The sequence below is a fragment of the Hyperoodon ampullatus genome (genome assembly GCF_949752795.1).
Source record: "Hyperoodon ampullatus genome assembly, chromosome: 4".
Classification (NCBI taxonomy): Eukaryota; Metazoa; Chordata; class Mammalia; order Artiodactyla; family Ziphiidae; genus Hyperoodon; species Hyperoodon ampullatus.
This window is the reverse complement of record NC_136917.1, coordinates 163609864-163628013: the sequence shown is the minus strand read 5'-3', so window position 1 is coordinate 163628013 and position 18150 is coordinate 163609864. Positions and strand designations below refer to the sequence as shown.

General features: G+C 44.8%; 1 protein-coding gene across 1 annotated transcript in view; it reads right to left on the bottom strand.

Annotated features, from left to right (window-relative positions):
• The window catches only part of ANKH (ANKH inorganic pyrophosphate transport regulator), a 138364-nt gene that overhangs the window by 17416 nt on the left and 102798 nt on the right, over positions 1-18150 (bottom strand). The window contains exons 7-8 of the mRNA XM_079702038.1: positions 17331-17423; positions 13685-13780 (exon numbers count right to left, since the gene is read on the bottom strand). Coding sequence (XP_079558164.1) covers positions 13685-13780; positions 17331-17423 — 189 coding nt within the window. The remainder of the gene's footprint in view (positions 1-13684; positions 13781-17330; positions 17424-18150) is intronic.

Here is an 18150-nt window from a genome sequence, read left to right as displayed (position 1 = left end):
CTGGGAAATCAGAGTGCATCTCTGGGCAGGAGGCAGTTAGATGCTTGGGCCTGAAGCTCAGGAAGGAGATGGGAGTCAAAGACGCTGCTCTGGGAATCAGCCAGACACGGCACCTGAAGCCACGACCTGCAGAGAGAGGGCTTAGGAGGGAGATGGGCAGAGCGGGATGCTCACTCAGAGTGAGGAAGAGGGATGTTCCACCAAGGAGCCTGTGCGGGAACACTCAGAAAGCAAGAGGGAAACGCGGCCGAGGAGAGGGGCGCAGAAGCCACGGGAAATGAGCAAAGGATGCATCAAACACGGCAGGTGAGAACCGGACGGCGCCCGGGGGAGCTGGGGCATTAGCCCGCAGGGACCGGGGCAAGCTCTCTAAGGAGACAACAGGGAGTGGTGACAAGAACGCAGCCCACAGGAACGATCTAGGAAGGAAGTGGGGCCCTTTGCCCCTGAAGAAGGAGGCGGGGGGCTGCGGTGGGCACAGCAGATGGCACAGGTGGGGAGCACAGATGTGGCCAACAGCAGCGGGAAGGGTGGGCTTGAGGTGCTTTTGCGTAATTCTCTCAAGGAGCTTGGATGCCAAGGGGAGGAGAAACGTAGGGGGGCTGCTGGATAAAGACGTGATTTTTATGCTTTCTTTAGATTTTTTTTTTTTTTTTTAATAAAGTTGGGAGACTTGAGCACATTGAAACGTAGATAGGAAGGAGAGATTTGGGAGAACTTGGCAGTGGGGACAGGGAGACACTGAGCAGAAAGGATGGCTGAAGTAGTGCGGGTGAGTGCATGGAGGTACCACTCAGCCGGGGGCGGGGGGCTGGGGAGGGATGTCCCTGCCTCCACGGCTGCGAGCGCACAGAGGGCGCTGGCCTGCGGGACATCCTGCTTACTGTAAATGTGACCCCTTAGTCCAAAACAGCATCTCCCTCCTCCTCTTTCCTTTTACTTCATTTTTTTCTCCCAAGCAGCTGTGTTTCCCTGTAGAAGGCTGCATTATGGCCACCCAGAGAGATAGTCCCTTCCTAATCCCCAGAACGAGTATTCATTCCTTTATATGGTCCACAGAGGTGATTAAGTTAAGGATCTTGAGATAAGATTGCTTGGGAATGCCTGGGGGGGCCCTAAATACCGTCACGAATGTCCTTATTATAGAAAAGGTAGGCACACAGAGGAGAAGGCGACGTGAGACAGAGATCAGCGTGATTCAGCCAAGGAATGCCGGCCGCCCCCAGCAGCTCGAAGAGGCAAGGAATGGATTCTTTTCTAAAGCCACTGGAGAGTGTATGCCCAGTGAGAGTATGCTAGCACCTTGATTTCAGCCCAGTGAACTGAATTTTGACCTCTGGCCTCCAGAACTAGGAGGGAATAAATTTCTGATGTTTTAAGCCGTCAGGTTTGTGGTCATTTGTTACGGGAGCCACAGGAAACTAACGCACCGTCCAACACCATAGTGTATGTTAATTGCCTGTCTTCTCCATGAGATTATGAACCCCACCTAAGAAAAGAGACTCTGTGTGTTAGTTTCACCATGGTAGCCCTGGGACCTGGTATGCAGCAGGGGCTCAAGCATTTGTTGAATGACCGCGTGAACAAATATGCACGTGCTCCTTCTCTGGGGAGCTGTGCTGTAAATAGAGAAACCCTAGGCATCACCCATCCCACTGAAAGCGTTCCATCACCCACGCTCTAGACAAGTTTGGCAACGCATCCAAGTGTGCTTAAAAATCTTTCCTCACTGGCATTTCTAATATTTGGTTGGTGTGTACTGATGTATCAGACGTCTAAGCCAGAGGACTAAATATATCAATTTTTCTCTTTCAGCGCTCACTGAAGCTTGTGGGTAACTGACATTTCTGAATTAACAAGAGGAACAAAGGCTGGAACGAACACTGTCAGCACCGGGGATTGGAGGCTTTAAACAGGAAGGGGTGATGGGACATCCAAAGAACTTTCCCAAGTTCTCAGGGAGAAAAATGCGCAATATGTGTCTCGTGTGTGAGTGAGGTCTGTCTAGAGAAGGTATGTATAAATCTATCAAGAAGCTGAATTTATTTTAAACACCAAAAGAAAAGAAATCCCACAGAAATTGGGAAGGGTATTATAGATATCACTAGAAAAATTCATAAAATTATTCACTGGCGTCGAAAATACCAGTAGCCACTTATTTACAGATACAGCCGTCCTTTCCTTACATGGAATCCCACGTGTCTGGGGACCAAGGAGAGAGCTGGCATTCTTTGCTTCCAGCGTGCCAGGCGCTGTACGCTAAGCTATTACCCCTTTGCAAAGTCTTATAAGGTGGGTATTCTTCTCATGCCCACATGGCAGCTGGGGAAGCCCAGGCTTATAGTTTTCAGAGACCACCCAGCTGGTGAGCGGTAGGGTCAGGGTTTGAACCCAGGCCCCGGGGCCTCTGGGCCTGCATCCATGAACACTGTGTTATGTGGCCCTGAATTCAAGCCTAAGCTACTCCCTCTCCTTTGGTTCTCTGACCCTTCCCAACCCACCCCTTTTAAATCAAAATCCACAAAGAGGGCAGTCAAGTGTCACAGAGCCCAGGGCCCTTGGCACCATGCCCAGCCCTGCATCTGAATCCATCTCCAGTTCACAGGGGCCGGCTCTCCAAACCTTCTTTTTTGTTTTTGTTTGTTTGGGTAAGGGCCGATTCATTCCTCGAGTCACATTGGTTAAGAGCCATCTCTGAGGGAGGATTAAAGGCAGGCCTTTGAAAACTGTCTGGTACCTGATGAATGATGAGGAGGTTTCCCAGGAACTATTATTTGCCACACGTGCTTTTTCTCAGTGTCACACGGTGGTTCTTTGTGGCTGGCCCTGGGCTCAGAAGGTTCAAAAAGACTCCGGAAATAATCTCACGGCACAACTCAATCGTGTTTCCTTCACTGCCTGAACAAGTGGGCACTCCCACCCAGAGCTGGAAATGCAGTAAAATGCTTTAAGGTAAAATAAAGAACATTTTCAGTAAAGGCCATGTATCCGTTAGCTTAGACTGACTTTACTTCCCCGTTCACTCTCTTAGTCTGCCTGCAGGTGCAGAAGACACCTAAGTGCCGGGAGAAGTAAAGCAGGTATTAAATTCTCCACTTGCTGTTTCCGTAAGACATCTCTGTTCTTGTATTTCCAGCTTCTCCAGGTGAGAATCTGAACGTAGGATTTGCTTAGAAATACTGTTCATGCAGGTCATCACTGTCCCCAGATTTATGTGCTTAATTATGTCTTTGCTGATGGGGCTTTTAGGGGGTGAGGGTAGGGTGTGGTTGGTATCACAGCATCCAATAGAAATACCAGTGTTTGATTTATGTTACCTTAATGTTTTGGGGAAATACCTCTGTGTAACCAGAATAATCCTTGATTGTTTTCTCTTGTTTCTGGGTCCAATGTTCTCTGGCTTCACTAAACACAGAATGATCACTTAGCGCACCTAACGGCGTTTTACGTCCTCATGTGCTGATTTCACTATGTCTATTCAGTGTTTCCTGAGATAGTTTACAAAAAAAGTTTTAAGATATTTTACATGGGCTTTGCTGACCCCTTACATGCCTTATCAGCATAAATCCACAGGATATCAAAGTTCACCAGGAAGTTGCTGGTGTTCAGAGCCCAAAGCACCTGGGAGCGAGAGCAGATGCTGAAATCAGAAAACCAAGCGGCCACGAATATCACGGCCCCATTGTGTCCACACGTCTCATCGTGATTATTGCTGGGAGGGTCTGGACCACACCTCTGCCCATTACATACTGTAACGTGCCCACCGGCTAAGAAGAAAAATGCTCCCTACTGCTTCTGTCTTTAAGCTGAGATGAATAAAAGTGATTTTTAAAAAGCCACAGAGAGTCATAAAATATAGCTCCTGGAGGTCTATGAATTGATCCCCACTGGGTTATCTTGAATATTGTGTGGAACGATTCCTGACTGCCTTCTCTCCCTCTGATAAATCTGCTTTTGCACCAGAAAACCCTCGGAGTGGAGCCTGTGAACCACATCCTCGATGTGAGGCTGGGGTCCGGCAGGCAGCACTGGGAATGTGTAGGATCCACGGGCCAATCAAGACTCTTCTGCAGGAGCTGGGGGAGAACACAGGTGTCTTCTCCCTGGTTCCCAAACCCCTTCAGGGGGCGGCTCTGCACCTGTTCTTTATAGAACACAGGTGTGTACTGACAGGTGACGCTGAAACTAAGTAATTTTTACGGTTTTGTGCCAAATCAGATACTACTGTTTATGCAGGAAGCAGCAGAAGGGATCAAGGTTTTGAGACAATTTGGGGGTATAAATACAACTGGATACAATACTAGCAACTTAATTTGGTCCTTGAAAATTGTGAACATGTTTCGGCTTTTCAGTGCTCGTGATGGTGGCTCTGCAGGGCCGGGGTGAGATGCATTGGATTGTTCAACTAATGGAAAGCAGAATAAACCCAAAAAGCAAAACAACCTAAATAGAACACTGGTACTTCTACTGGATGCTATGATGCCAACAACCACCCGCCCCTCAAAAAAAAAGCCCCATCAGCCCAGACATAGTTAATCACATAAATTTGGGGACAGGGCTGACCTGCATGAACAATATTTCTAAGCAAATCCTACACTCAGATTCTCACCTGGAGAAGCTGGAAACACAAGAATACAAATGTGTTATGGAAACAGTAAGTGGAGAATTTGAAAAGAAAGCAAATCAGTTGATTAATTAGTTCTGGTCAATCAATCCATGTGGCCTTAAATGACAAGAGGACTCCGTTCTTTCAGAAACATCAGTGTATGAGTTTGCTAGGGCTGCTGTAACAAAGTACCACAAACTGGGCAGCCTAACAATTGATTGTCTCATAGTCCTGGAGTGACACCAAAATCAAGGTGTGGGCAGGGCCACGCTCCCTCTGAAGGCGCCAGGGAAGAATCTGCTCCAGGCCTCCAGGTTTCTGGCAGCATCACTCCAGTCTCCACGTACCACCCGCCAGCCCCCCGTGTGCATGTCTGTGTCCACCCCCCCCCTCCTCTAAGAGCACCAGTCAGACTGGATGAGGGGTCCACCTGACTCACCTACCAGGACCTCATCAGAAACGTATTTCCAAATAAGTCCTCATTCTGAGGCACTGGGGCTAGAATGTCAATATAGGAATTTGGGGTGGACATAATTCACCCCATAATCATCAGAATAGAAGATTCGGGGTAGAGTGCAGAGTCGCACTTTCCCTTTTTACCATGCATTGATGTCAAAAGGCAAGGCTAAGGGTGGATCCAGAGTAAACACCTATTTTAACTCTTTTTTTAAAAGAAATAGATCCTTAAGTAGTAACAGCCACTGGCCTCAGATACCCTTGCATCCTATTGTGTGAGGCACTGTGGTTGGATGGCAAGTCTCCCTTCTCTCTCTGCCTTAAGTGACAGAAACACACACACACACACACACACACTCACCACCGCCACTGCTGCCGCTGGGGCCATCACCACGCAGCCTCCATTTGCTGAAGCTGAGGGAGGCCAGTGTGACACAGTCTGGAGACCCTGGCACAGTCCCATGACCTCAGCATAATTCGAATCTGGGGTCATGAAGCCCACCCTGGAGCAGCCTGTTAAGAATCACTCTTCACGAGTCCCTCCCATCAGGAAACTTCCACAAGCCTCTTAGATAGCCTCATCCACCAGAGGACAGATGGCAGAAGCAAGAAGAACTAAAATCCTGCAGCCTGTGGATTCACAGAAAGACAGACAAGATGAAAAGGCAGAGGGCTATGTACCAGATGAAGGAAGAAGATAAAACCCCAGAAAAACAACTAAATGAAGTGGAAATAGGCAACCTTCCAGAAAAAGAATTCAGAATAACGATAGTGAAAATTATCCAGGACCTCAGAAAAAGAATGCAGGCAAGGATCAAGAAGATGCAAGAAACGTTTAACAAAGACCTAGAAGAATTAAAGAACAAACAAGCAGAGATGAACAATACGATAAATGAAATGAAAACTACACTAGAAGGAATCAATAGCAGAATAAGTGAGGCAGAAGAACGGATAAGTGACCTGGAAGACAGAATGGTGGAATTCACTGCTGCAGAATAGAAAAAAGAATGAAAAGAAATGAAGACAGCCTAAGAGACCTCTGGGACAACATTAAACACAACAACATTCGCATTATAGGGGTCCCAGAAGCAGAAGAGAGAGAGAAAGGACCCGAGAAAATATTTGAAGAGATTATAGTCAAAAAATTCCCTAACATGGGAAAGGAAAGCCCAAGTCCAGGAAGCCCAGCAAGTCGCATACAGGATAAACCCAAGGAGAAATATGCTGAAACACATAGTAATCAAACTGGCAAAAATTAAAGACAAAGAAAAATTACTGAAAGCAGCAAGGGAAAGATGACAAATAACATACAAGGGAACTCCCATAAGGTTAATGGCTGATTCTCAGCAGAAACTCTACAAGCCAGAAGGGAGTGGCATGATATACTTAAAGTTATGAAAGGGAAGAACCTACAACCAAAATTACTCTACCTGGCAAGGACCTCATTCAGATCTGATGGAGAAATTAAAACCTTTACAGACAAGCCAAAGCAAAGAGAATTCAGCACCACCAAACCAGTTCTACAACAAATGCTAAAGGAACTTCTCTAAGTGAGAAAAAACAAGAGAAGAAAAGGACCTACAAAAACAAACCCAAAACAATTAAGAAAATGGTCATAGGAACATACATCTCAATAATTACCTTAAACGTGAATGGATTAAATGCTCCAAACAAAAGACACAGGTTTGCTGAATGGATACAAAAACAAGACCCATATATATGCTGTCTACAAGAGACCCACTTCAGACCTAGGGACACATACAGACTGAAAGGGAGGGGATGGAAAAAGATATTCCATGCAAATGGAAATCAAAAGAAAGCTGGAGTAGCAATACTCATATCAGATAAAACAGACTTTAAAATAAAGAATGTTACAAGAGACAAGGAAGGACACTACATAATGATCAAGGGAGCAATCTAAGAAGAATATGACAATTATAAAATATATATGCACCCAACATAGGAGCACCTCAATACATAAGGCAACTGCTAATAGCTCTAAAAGAGGAAATCAACAGTAACACAATAACAGTGGGGGACTTTAACACCTCACTTACACCAATGGACAGATCATCCAAACAGAAAACTAATAAGGAAACACAAGCTTTAAATGACACAATAGACCAGATATATTTAATTGATATTTATAGGACATTCCATCCAAAAACAGCAGATTACACTTTCTTCTCAAGTGTGCACAGAACATTCTCCAGGATAGATCATATCTTGGGTCACAAATCAAACCTCAGTAAATTTAAGAAAATTGAAATCATATCAAGCATCTTTTCTGACCACAACGCTATGAGATTAGAAATGAATTACAGGGGAAAAAAAAGTAAAAAACACAAACACATGGAGGCTAAACAGTACGTTACTAAATATCCAAGAGATCACTGAAGAAATCAAAGAGGAAATCAAAAAATACCTAGAGACAAATGACAATGAAAACACGATGATCCAAAACCTATGGGATGCAGCAAAAGCAGTTCTAAGAGGGAAGTTTATAGCTATACAAGCCTACCTAAAGAAACAAGAAAAATCTCAAATAAACAATCTAACCTTACACCTAAGGAACTAGAGAAAGAAGAACAAACAAAACCCAAAGTTAGCAGAAGGAAAGAAATCATAAAGATCAGAGCAGAAATAAATGAAATAGAAACAAAGAAAACAATAGCAAAGATCAATAAAACTAAAAGCTGGTTCTTTGAGAAGACAAACAAAATTGATAAACCATTAGCCAGACTCATCAACAAAAAGACGAAGAGGACTCAAATCAATAAAATTAGAAACGAAAAAGGAGAAGTTAAAACAGATACCACAGAAATACAAAGCATCCTGAGAGACTACTACAAGCAACTCTACGCCAATAAAACGGACAACCTGGAAGAAATGGACAAATTCTTAGACAGGTATAATATTCCAAGAATGAACCAGGAAGAAATAGAAAATATGAACAGACCAATCACAAGTAATGAAATTGAAACTGTGATTAAAAATCTTCCCACAAACAAAAGTCCAGGACTAGATAGCTTCACAGGTGAATTCTATCAAACATTCAGAGAAGAGCTAACACCCATCCTTCTCAAACTCTTCCAAAAAACTGCAGAGGAAGGAACACTCCCAAACTCATTCTATGAGGCCACCATCACCCTGATACCAAAACCAGACAAAGATACTACAAGAAAAGGAAATTACAGACCAATATCACTGATGAATATAGATGCAAAAATCCTCAACAAAATACTAGCAAACAGAATCCAACAACACATTAAAAGGATCATACACCATGATCAAGTGGGATTTATCCCAGGGATGCAAGGATTCTTCAGTATACACAAATCAATCAATGTGATACACCATATTAACAAACTGAAGGATAATAACCATATGATCATCTCAATAGATGCAGAAAAAGCTTTTGACAAAATTCAACACCCATTTATGATAAAAACTCTCCAGAAAGTGGGCATAGAGGGAACCTACCTCAACATAATAAAGGCCATACATGACAAACCCACAGCAAACAACATTCTCAATGGTGAAAACCTGAAAGCATTTCCTCTAAGATCAGGAATAAGACAAGGATGTCCACTCTCACTGCTATTATTCAACATAGTTTTGGAAGTTCTAGCCTTGGCAATCAGAGAAGAAAAAGAAATAAAAGGAATCCAAATTGGAAAAGAAGAAGTAAAACTGTCACTGTTTGCAGATGACGTGATACTATACATAGAGAATCCTAAAGATACCACCAGAAAACTACTAGAGCTAATCAATGAATTTGGCAGAGTTGCAGGATACAAAATTAATGCACAGAAATCTCTTGCATTCCTATACACTAATGATGAAAAATCTGAAAGAGAAATTAAGGAAACACTCCCTTTTACCATTGCAACAAGAAGAATAAAAAACCTAGGAATAAACCTATGTAGGGAGACAAAAGACCTGTATGCAGAAAACTATAAGACACTGATGAAAGAAATTAAAGATGATACCAACAGATGGAGAGATATACCATGTTCTTGGACTGGAAGAATCAATATTGTGAAAATGACTATACTACCCAAAGCAATCTACAGATTCAATGCAATCCCTATCAAATTACCAATGGCATTTTTTACGGAACTAGAACAAAAAATCTTAAAATTTGTATGGAGACACAAAACACCCCGAATAGCCAAAGCAGTCTTGAGGGAAAAATACAGAGCTGGAGGAATCAGACTCCCTGACTTCAGACTATACCACAAAGGTACAGTAATCAAGACAATATGGTACTGGCACAAAAACAGAAATATAGATCAATGGAACAGGATAGAAAGCCCAGAGGTAAACCCACGCACCTATGGTCAACTAATCTATGAAAAAGGAGGCAAGGATATAAAATGGAGAAAAGACAGTCTCTTCAATAAGTGGTGCTGGGAAAACTGGACAGCTACATGTAAAAGAATGAAATTAGAACACTCCCTAACACCATACACAAAAATAAACTCAAAATGGATTACAGACCTAAATATAAGACTGGATACTATAAAACTCTTAGAGGAAAACATAGGAAGAACACTCTTTGACATAAATCACAGCAAGATCTTTTTTGATCCACCTCCTAGAGTAATGGAAATAAAAACAAAAATAAACAAATGGGACCTAATGAAACTTCAAACTTTTGCACAGCAAAGAAAACCATAAACAAGACGAAAGGAGAACCCTCAGAATGGGAGAAAATATTTGCAAATGAATCAATGGACAAAGGATTAATCTCCAAAATATATAAACAGCTCATGCAGCTCAATATTTAAAAAGCACGTGAAAAGCTGCTCAACATCACTAATTAGTAGAGAAATGCAAATCAAAACTACAATGAGAGGGCTTCCCTGGTGGCTCAGTGGTTGAGAGTCCGCCTGCCGATGCAGGGGACACGGGTTCGTGCCCCGGTCCGGGAAGATCCCACATGCCGCGGACCGGCTGGGCCCGTGAGCCATGGCTGCTGAGCCTGCGCGTTCGGAGCCTGCACGTTCGGAGCCTGTGCTCCGCAACGGGAGAGGCCACAACAGTGAGAGGCCCGCGTACCGCAAAAAAAAAAAAAAAAAAAAAAAAGTATCTTTCACAGGCAAAGGAGGATGTTGAACCCAAAATGTCAGGGCCTGAAGAGTAAACCCATCCTGACTGCAAGATGAGTTTTTGCTGTAGACAGTACACCTTTTCGTTTGAAAAGCAGTTAGCGTCACTGGGTCATTAAGTGTCTGCAGGATCTGTGGGGTCAGCTCTTCTCAAAGTCCCAGGCAAAAGAGCTATTTATGCCCAAAGGATCAGAGCTCAGGAAAGTGCTCTAACACTAGGTGATGCATAGAAAGCTGTGGAGCCATCAGAAGGCTCGTACTTTGTACACAGTATCATCCACTGGAATCCACATGATGTGCTGATCTTAAGTGCTCTGCTACGTTAACTTCCTGACACTAAGAAGTTTCAAAATTAAAAACGGGAAAATAGACTTGAGAGTAAAGGGCATCTTCAAAGCTTTAAAAATAGAATAAGCTGAGTATAAATGAGGAGATTGTTGCTTATGGGGGGGGGTTGCCATCGGTGCCTTTCTGATCCTTATCTCACAGGTAAGTATTAATTGATTCATGTATTTGTGTTCTGCTTATTGTGCCCCTTCTGTGTCAGGCAGGATGCTAAGCCCTGGGGATAAGAGGTGACTAAGCCACAGACCCTGCCTAGGGAAGTTCAGAGCCTACAAGGAATAACAGATGTGAAGAATAAATAGATAAATACTGTAAAAAGGTGTACGCTTTATAGTGACAGTGAAACATTGAATTTAGGGGGAAAAAGCCCTAACATTTTTTTCTGTGTATCTTTTAATGGCAATTCCTCTAGCCAAGATGTTGGACCAATTGATTGAATCTTTATAAGGATAATGTATGTGAGACACACCATAAGCTGCAAACTCAGATACTACTGTTTTTAGTGTTGAAGAAACCACCGCTTCAAGCATGCCAGCAAGTGCCTCAGTCCAGAGCCTCAGGGCCAGATACCTGTTCCTGTCTGTTGGAAACAGCACAGTACAGAGGAAAGGGCTCCAGAGAATGAGCTTGGAAGTCTGGCTTCCAGCTGGCGTTGTTACAGGCAGAACTCGGAGATACTGCAGGTTTGGATCCAGAGCACTGCAGTAAAGTGAATATCACGATAAAGCAAGGAAAAAAATTTAAGTTTTATTATTTACAGGTATACCTTGGAGATATTTCAGGTTCAGTTTCAGCCCACCACCATAAAGCGCAGGTTGCAACAAAGCGAGTCACATGAATTTTTTGGTTTCCCAGTGCATATAAAATTATGTTTATACTATACTGTAGTCTCTTAAGTGTGCAATATAGCGTTATGTCTAGAGAACAAATGTACATGCCTTAATTTAAAAATACTTCATTGCTAAAAGATGCTTACCATCATCTGACAACTCAGGGTTGCCACAAGCCTTCAACGGGTAAAAAAAAAATGCATTATCTGCGAAGTGCAATAAAGCGAGGTCTGCCAGTACTGGGTACTGGGGCAAGTCACTTATCCTCTTATCCTCTCTGGGTCATTTCCTTTACTAAAAAATGATGGGATTTGATCAGTTCACCTCCAAGTTCCTTTCCAACACTGGATTCTGAGTCTCTGTTTCTACGGGGACAAATCTACCCTGAGATACTTCTAGTTACGGATGGTAGGATTAGACTAATTGAATTTATTAAGTAAATAAAACCTCTACATGGGAAACCAAAGCATTTTTCTAGATCTTACTTGGTTATCATTTCAAGATACACTTGTGGCTCTTGTTTGAGAAGTACAGGTTATTGCCCGTGAACTGAAGGAGGGAAGGAATATCCTCAAACCCAGTCTGGTAAAGTTCTCCACTGGACTCAAGCACAGCTGCGGGAGGAGGTTTAAATGCAGAGACGGGAGACCCGGCCGGACTCTGGATAGCAGAGCGAGCAATGACCGAAAGCTCCCAGCTCTCAGCGATGGACGAGGTCGCAGTCGCAGAGCCTGGCACCCGAACCAGCTGAGCTCTCAACTCCCGGTCACTTAACACAGTCTCCAAAAGCTGAGGTCTGTTCCTGGGGCAGAAATCTTCTCTGTTTTTTCCCCAAATACTCTTTTGAACGGTTTCAAGGTTGTGTAGTGTTTCGCTAATATTTTAGGGAACTATGGAAAAACTTGCCCACCACAGGGAGAAATAAGGCAACCAGGAGAGCAGGGTTGCCGGGGGCAACCCGTCCTGACTCAGCCAGGCATGCTACCAGAGATTCCCCCCACCCCTGGGACATGGCCTGGAATAGGCTTCTGACACCACCCCCCCTTGCAGTTTCCCAGTTTCAGGAGGGAAGGGCTGGGCTGGAGTGACGGGACAGCTGAGAATGCAAGGTCATGACTCGGTGTCAGAGGTGTTGGGTGATGGGCTCTATATCTTGTGTTGCCCTTGATACAATCTATTCAGGTGTTGGATCAGTGGATCAAATATTAAGCTGTGGGTTTTGAAAAAAAATCCATAAAAGGCTTAAAATGTGTGTCAGGCTTGATTTTAAAGGACCACTATGAGGGCTTATCTAGCTAAGTGGTTCTTGTGATAATGGCCAGAGGGACAGTGGTCAGTGTGTTCCTGTCATCAGCATGTCCCCAAACCTCATTGCCTTACGTCCACCTTATCAGTCATTTATGATGGAACTGCACACACCCAGGCGTTTCTGCTACATTCTTACATTGTACTATAAAAACAGAGAACTGCTACAGGACTTAATAGGACACATGTAGTCACAACAACAAACAAGGAACTGAGTTCAAAAGACCCCTATTTCTTTTTAGCCTCTTCTCATCTCCATCTTTAGAACCCAAAAGGCACAGTCTACGATGTGAAGTGGATGATAAATGTTATTTTCTTACGACTGTTGATAAATGTCATAAACAACCTTAAGTTATACACAATGTGCTTTGGATTATAGAGCATGTAGGAATCTTTTCCATGTTTTTTTTGAACGTTATGTCTCCTACATTTGAATTACCCAGGGAGTTGATAAAGGAAGGATGTGTGCTATTTATTTAAGGCTGTGCAGAGTCACTGACAGGCCCTGCCAACAGTGAAGTGTTATCCACACTTGTTCACACCTGTATCCCTGAAGATGGCACAGGGCTTGGGATCCAGTACGTGCTTGACAAGCAAGTGTTGAATGATAAATAAATAGGGAGGTTACATCAGCGTACACGTATGAGGAAAGGCACTTTTACCAGCGAAACAAACAACGCCAATTAAATTTGGAAAAGGGACAGAAATGGTTATATAGTTGACTCTGGGTGTTTAAAAATGGGCTGGAAATTATCAGTAAGAGTATTAAACACTAAAGGCAAAGCCAGCCTTTCTTCAGCACGTAAGAAGCCCTTAGAAACGCCAGAAGCTGACTCTCTATTCTTAGACTCAACACCCTCCTTGAACAATGATCGCTCATATTTTGGGATGAAAATGTCTCGAAGAGGTTGTTATCTAATCCAGCACAACATCGTATTATGGAATACAAGACCTGTCCCTTTAAAATGGCAATTACCCCCCTTTCCAAAAACAAACACAGGCGGGGGCGGGGATGGGTCTCTCCTTACCGTCAGCGACAAGGCCATGCAGACGAACGTGAACTTCTTGATGTGTGCTGCAGTGACTGTGTTGCTTGTGCTCACCAGCTTATTGCTGGGGTTATTCTAGGGGGGCAAGAAAAGGCTCCAGGTTATCCTTGGCTGACCACACGTGCATCTTACAGACCATCTCGTTTCTGTTTTACTTGATGCGTCTGAAGTGTAGATGTCAAGTGACAGCTTGGAAGACAGCTGTCGCTCTGAGTCTCTCTCAGACAGCTGACATGTTTCTGGACATGAATGCTAACGAGAGGGAGTTCTGGACTGAACGCCCGGCAGTGTCTCCTGAACGAGTCCCCTCTCCTGGGCGCTGGGTGCCCACCCAGCTAGTCCAGGGGCCCAGCCCATCCTGCAGTTCCCGACCACCCTGGAGCTCTGCAGGCAGGCGTGGCATCTGGGCCCGTACTTGAGGGCACATGTCAAGGCCCTGTGAGGTGCGCGTTTGCTCTCCGAGATAAAGGACTGCGTGTCTCACCCATCTCTTTATTTTATTTTATTTTTTAAAGATTTGTTTTTTGATGTGGACCATTTTTTTAAAGTCGTTATTGAATCTGTTACAATATTGCTTCTTTTTTTTATGTTTTGGTTTTTTGGCGGCGAGGCATGTGGGATCTTAGCTCCCCGACCAGGGATTGAACCCGTGACTCCTGCACTGGAAGGTGAAGTCTTAACCACTGGACCACCAGGGAAGTCCCTCACCCATCTCTTTAGCTCCTGCAACTTAGCACCATCTTTCTTGAGTAGAGAAGATGCTCAAACAGGCTTTGTTAAATTGAAATGTAAGCAAATGATGCAGATGGCCCAGAGGTCCTCTGACACATGCCCGAGGGCTTGCTGGGGCCATCCCAGGGTCACTGCTAGGCGTGCCCGTCACCCAATCAAAACGAGCGTCCGGCCCTCAGCCTTGAAAGGCAGCAGAGGAAAAACAATGCCAGCCTCCTTACGGACCCCATTAGCCCCAGAGCTGACGCACAAGAACTAATAAGAACCTCCTGTATAAAAAAGTAAACAAAATAAAATTCAAAAAAAGAAAAGAACAAACGGTGAGCCCCTGGCTCCCATATCCAGCCCAATGAAAGACACACAAGCAGAGGTGTCATAGGTCCTACTTGCAAAAGAGCTTTTGATGTTTGCTTCCCTTCAGAGGCTGAGGCAACCTCTCGAATCCCTTCCCCTTTATGCCACCTCTGGAGGGGTTGACATTTTCTTAACTCCGGTCTCTAAAGCACATCAGCCTTTCTGAAAAACAGACTGTGCACAGCGCAAATCACAGCAGGTAGGATATCTCTCCATCTCCTCTCCCCCAAGGATCTGCGAGGGTGGTGCCCCGGTGGCCTGGGCGAGAAGGAGGCCATGCCGGAAAGAATTAGGAACCTCCAAATGCACACGCCACCCATGGTGACAGCCACGGGCCCCAGCTCCTTCAGGTGCGCTTTTATTTTTTAAATAGCAAATATTTCTGCAAGTACGGTTGGGATAAACCAGCACATATCGTTAGATTAGCATCTGTGTCCCACCTTGTTTGCCCCATCTGCTCTTTCGCAGAAACATAGTCTTTTGCATATAATAACCGAACATTAGAGAGAATGTGGACGAGTGGAAAACTCTCCCAGCTCACTGTTCAGCTAGAAACAGCAGAAGTTATGCGAGAAATTTTAAATCTCTTATTCTGGAACGCACAAGGAGGCTAAGGATTTCAACTGTCAGTACAGCAGATTCTGGAAGTCCACACAGAGGTGTCTTAAGATTCGGGTGAATAGACGGCATTCACGGAATGGCTTGGAGTAGCGCAGTGGAATGCACGGCAACAATGGGGGAGGTTTCAAAAGCGTTCTGAGTCACTCCAGCCTCTGGCTAGAGGTGCGCTCCATAAAAGAATTTTTTTGCGGTGCGTAACCTCTGTGATGGTGAATAAAACAATGCTTATCTAGGCTTCCTGGTGGCGCAGTGGTTGAGAGTCCACCTGCCGATTCAGGGGACACGGGTTCGTGCCCCGGTCCGGGAAGATCCCACATGCCGCGGGGGCGGCTGGGCCCGTGAGCCATGGCCGCTGAGCCTGCGCGTCCGGAGCCTGTGCTCCGCAACGGGAGAGGCCACAACGGTGAGAGGCCCGCGTACCGCAAAAAAACAACAACAACAGTGCTTACCTTGGACGCTCTTAGTGAAACTGTATAGCGCTGCATTGTTAAGTTTTACTATTTCAAGGTAGCCACAAACAATTTCAGGTGAGACGCTCACAGCCAGGAGGTTCTAACACTTTAGAACCTGCTATTGAGTTTTATTATATAATCTTATATTCCAAGAGCTGGACATTTAGCAAGATGACTTATATCCATTTTGGTTTCTGAGGACTTACTTCTATACACATGTTCCTTGACATGAAAACACTGATTTCTATCAGTGGAGTGGATTAAACCCACTCAAACACAGCTCTCTCCTGCAAGTGACTCAGGCCTTTGGAAGTCCACTCTCAAAGGCCTAGAAAGCAGGAATCAAAAGAATTTTTTCGGAAATGCTCTGCATCCTAATGATGGGAATGAATGTTGTCAATCAGTGGAGGGTCCAGCTTATAGTTTACTGGGGAAGTTCCACACCCAGTAAAGAGTTCTGGGTAATAGCCTACCCTCTCTCCCGTTAGGCTGCGTGGGGGCCATCCCTGAAGCACTTGGAGGTGAGTTGCTATTTGTGGGTGATTGATTATGGGTGTGGGAATAGAGGCAGGTAATCTGCTGGGGACCCTGGTGAAGAGGCTTCCTCTCCTCACCTCCCAGGGCTCTTTTTGGGATCACATGAAATGATATCAGCAATGGCTCTGAGCTAGTTCTATAGAAATTCAAGGCCAAAGAGTTGCTATTAAGAGTACAAGTGGCAGGTTCTGTGCTTCTTTCCTGTTTTTTATTTTAAAACATTGTACACTATCTTGCTGGGGGTCTGTTTTTCTACTTATTTGTTTCAGGATACAAGTCTACAGGTTCAAATAATTAAGCTTTAATGAAATAGGCATTTCTCAAATGATCTGCACACAGGTCAGTCCTGACCTGGCCTCAGGTTACAGGTCTGAAGGCTTATGCGCCTTCTGGGCTGTGTCAGCAGCTGTGGAGGGACGCCGTGGCCGTCACCAGAAGCTTCCAGCTGGAATAACTGCACTGCATCCCAACCAGCCTGGACCCGTGGCTGCTGCATGGACAACTTTGGCGTGCATGTACCCCAGCACCCCGTAAGAGAGCCTTAAGCTTATGAACTTAAGCACACAACTTCCTGTACCTTCACATCTGCTATAAAGTATCGGTTTAACTAAAAAACAACAAAAGAGAAATGAAATCCAATATATTAAAAATTTTTGAGAATATAATTTCCCTTTTTCAAATAATTTCTTGACAGGAATAACCTTGAAGTGAGTATTGGTTTGCAGAGGCATCATGGAAACGGCATCAAGGCAAGCGTAAATTCGCCTCTGTTATTTTCTGAGTTACGTCCGCCAGCCCCAACACCTCATTAACCTTGCAGAGCGAGATGAGATTAGAAACATCACGGCGTCCATCAACGGCGATGCCTGTCTATCAAACACTAATTTTAAAGAGTGTGTTTCAGAAACCATGCCGCAAGCGGTTCTCACCTTGTCAAAAGCAGGGTAGACAGCACGGATTTCCGTCAACCAGCCATATGGCATGTGACCCACGGGGTATGTGGCTGTCAAAATTGCCACGGCCTGCAAGAGGAAGAGCCGGCGGTTAGCAGGGCATCCGCAGAGCCTGTGTCCAGCCGCTGCCTGCCGTCTGCCACGTGGCGGAGCAAGCCGTCTCGGGTGTGGTCCCCCCTGACGGGTCACCCCACCCTGGGTGACAGAAGGAGCAAGGGGCAGGCGCTCCCCTGCATCCCGGGAGCGGGCGGAGTGGACCCAGGGTGTGCACCTGAGACCAGGGGGATGCGTCTTGTTTTACATGAATCCAATGAGGAACGGGTCCAGATCACTGCCTGAGAAGCCAAGATTTCAGCCCAGGTCTGCCAAATTCTCACTGAGCTAAACCAAACCTTCTAGTCTAGCCCAATTCTTGAGTCTCCAAATGCGATTCTGAGCCCCACCCCTGCTCTCCGGATACTCTGCACTCAACGTCCACTGCTCTATCTCCACGCCATCCTCCAGGGAAGCTGACGGTGTGCGCCGGTCGATGGCTTTATGGTATCCTCCATCCGACTCAACTCACTTTCAATCTGTTCAGCCAGGAGAGCCCAACGTTGATGTTTAACTTGAAAACTAAATTAATACGTCTCACAGGAAGCCTCACAGGCTCTTCCATGAAAATGAGAGTTTCATTTCTTAGGTGAATGAAGAGGAAGAAAATTTAAAACAGAGCGCCTAACCCTACCTTTTTGGCAAAGTTCAACTCCCTAACAAGCTAGGATGGGAGGAATCGGGCTTCGTCTGTTCTAATGGC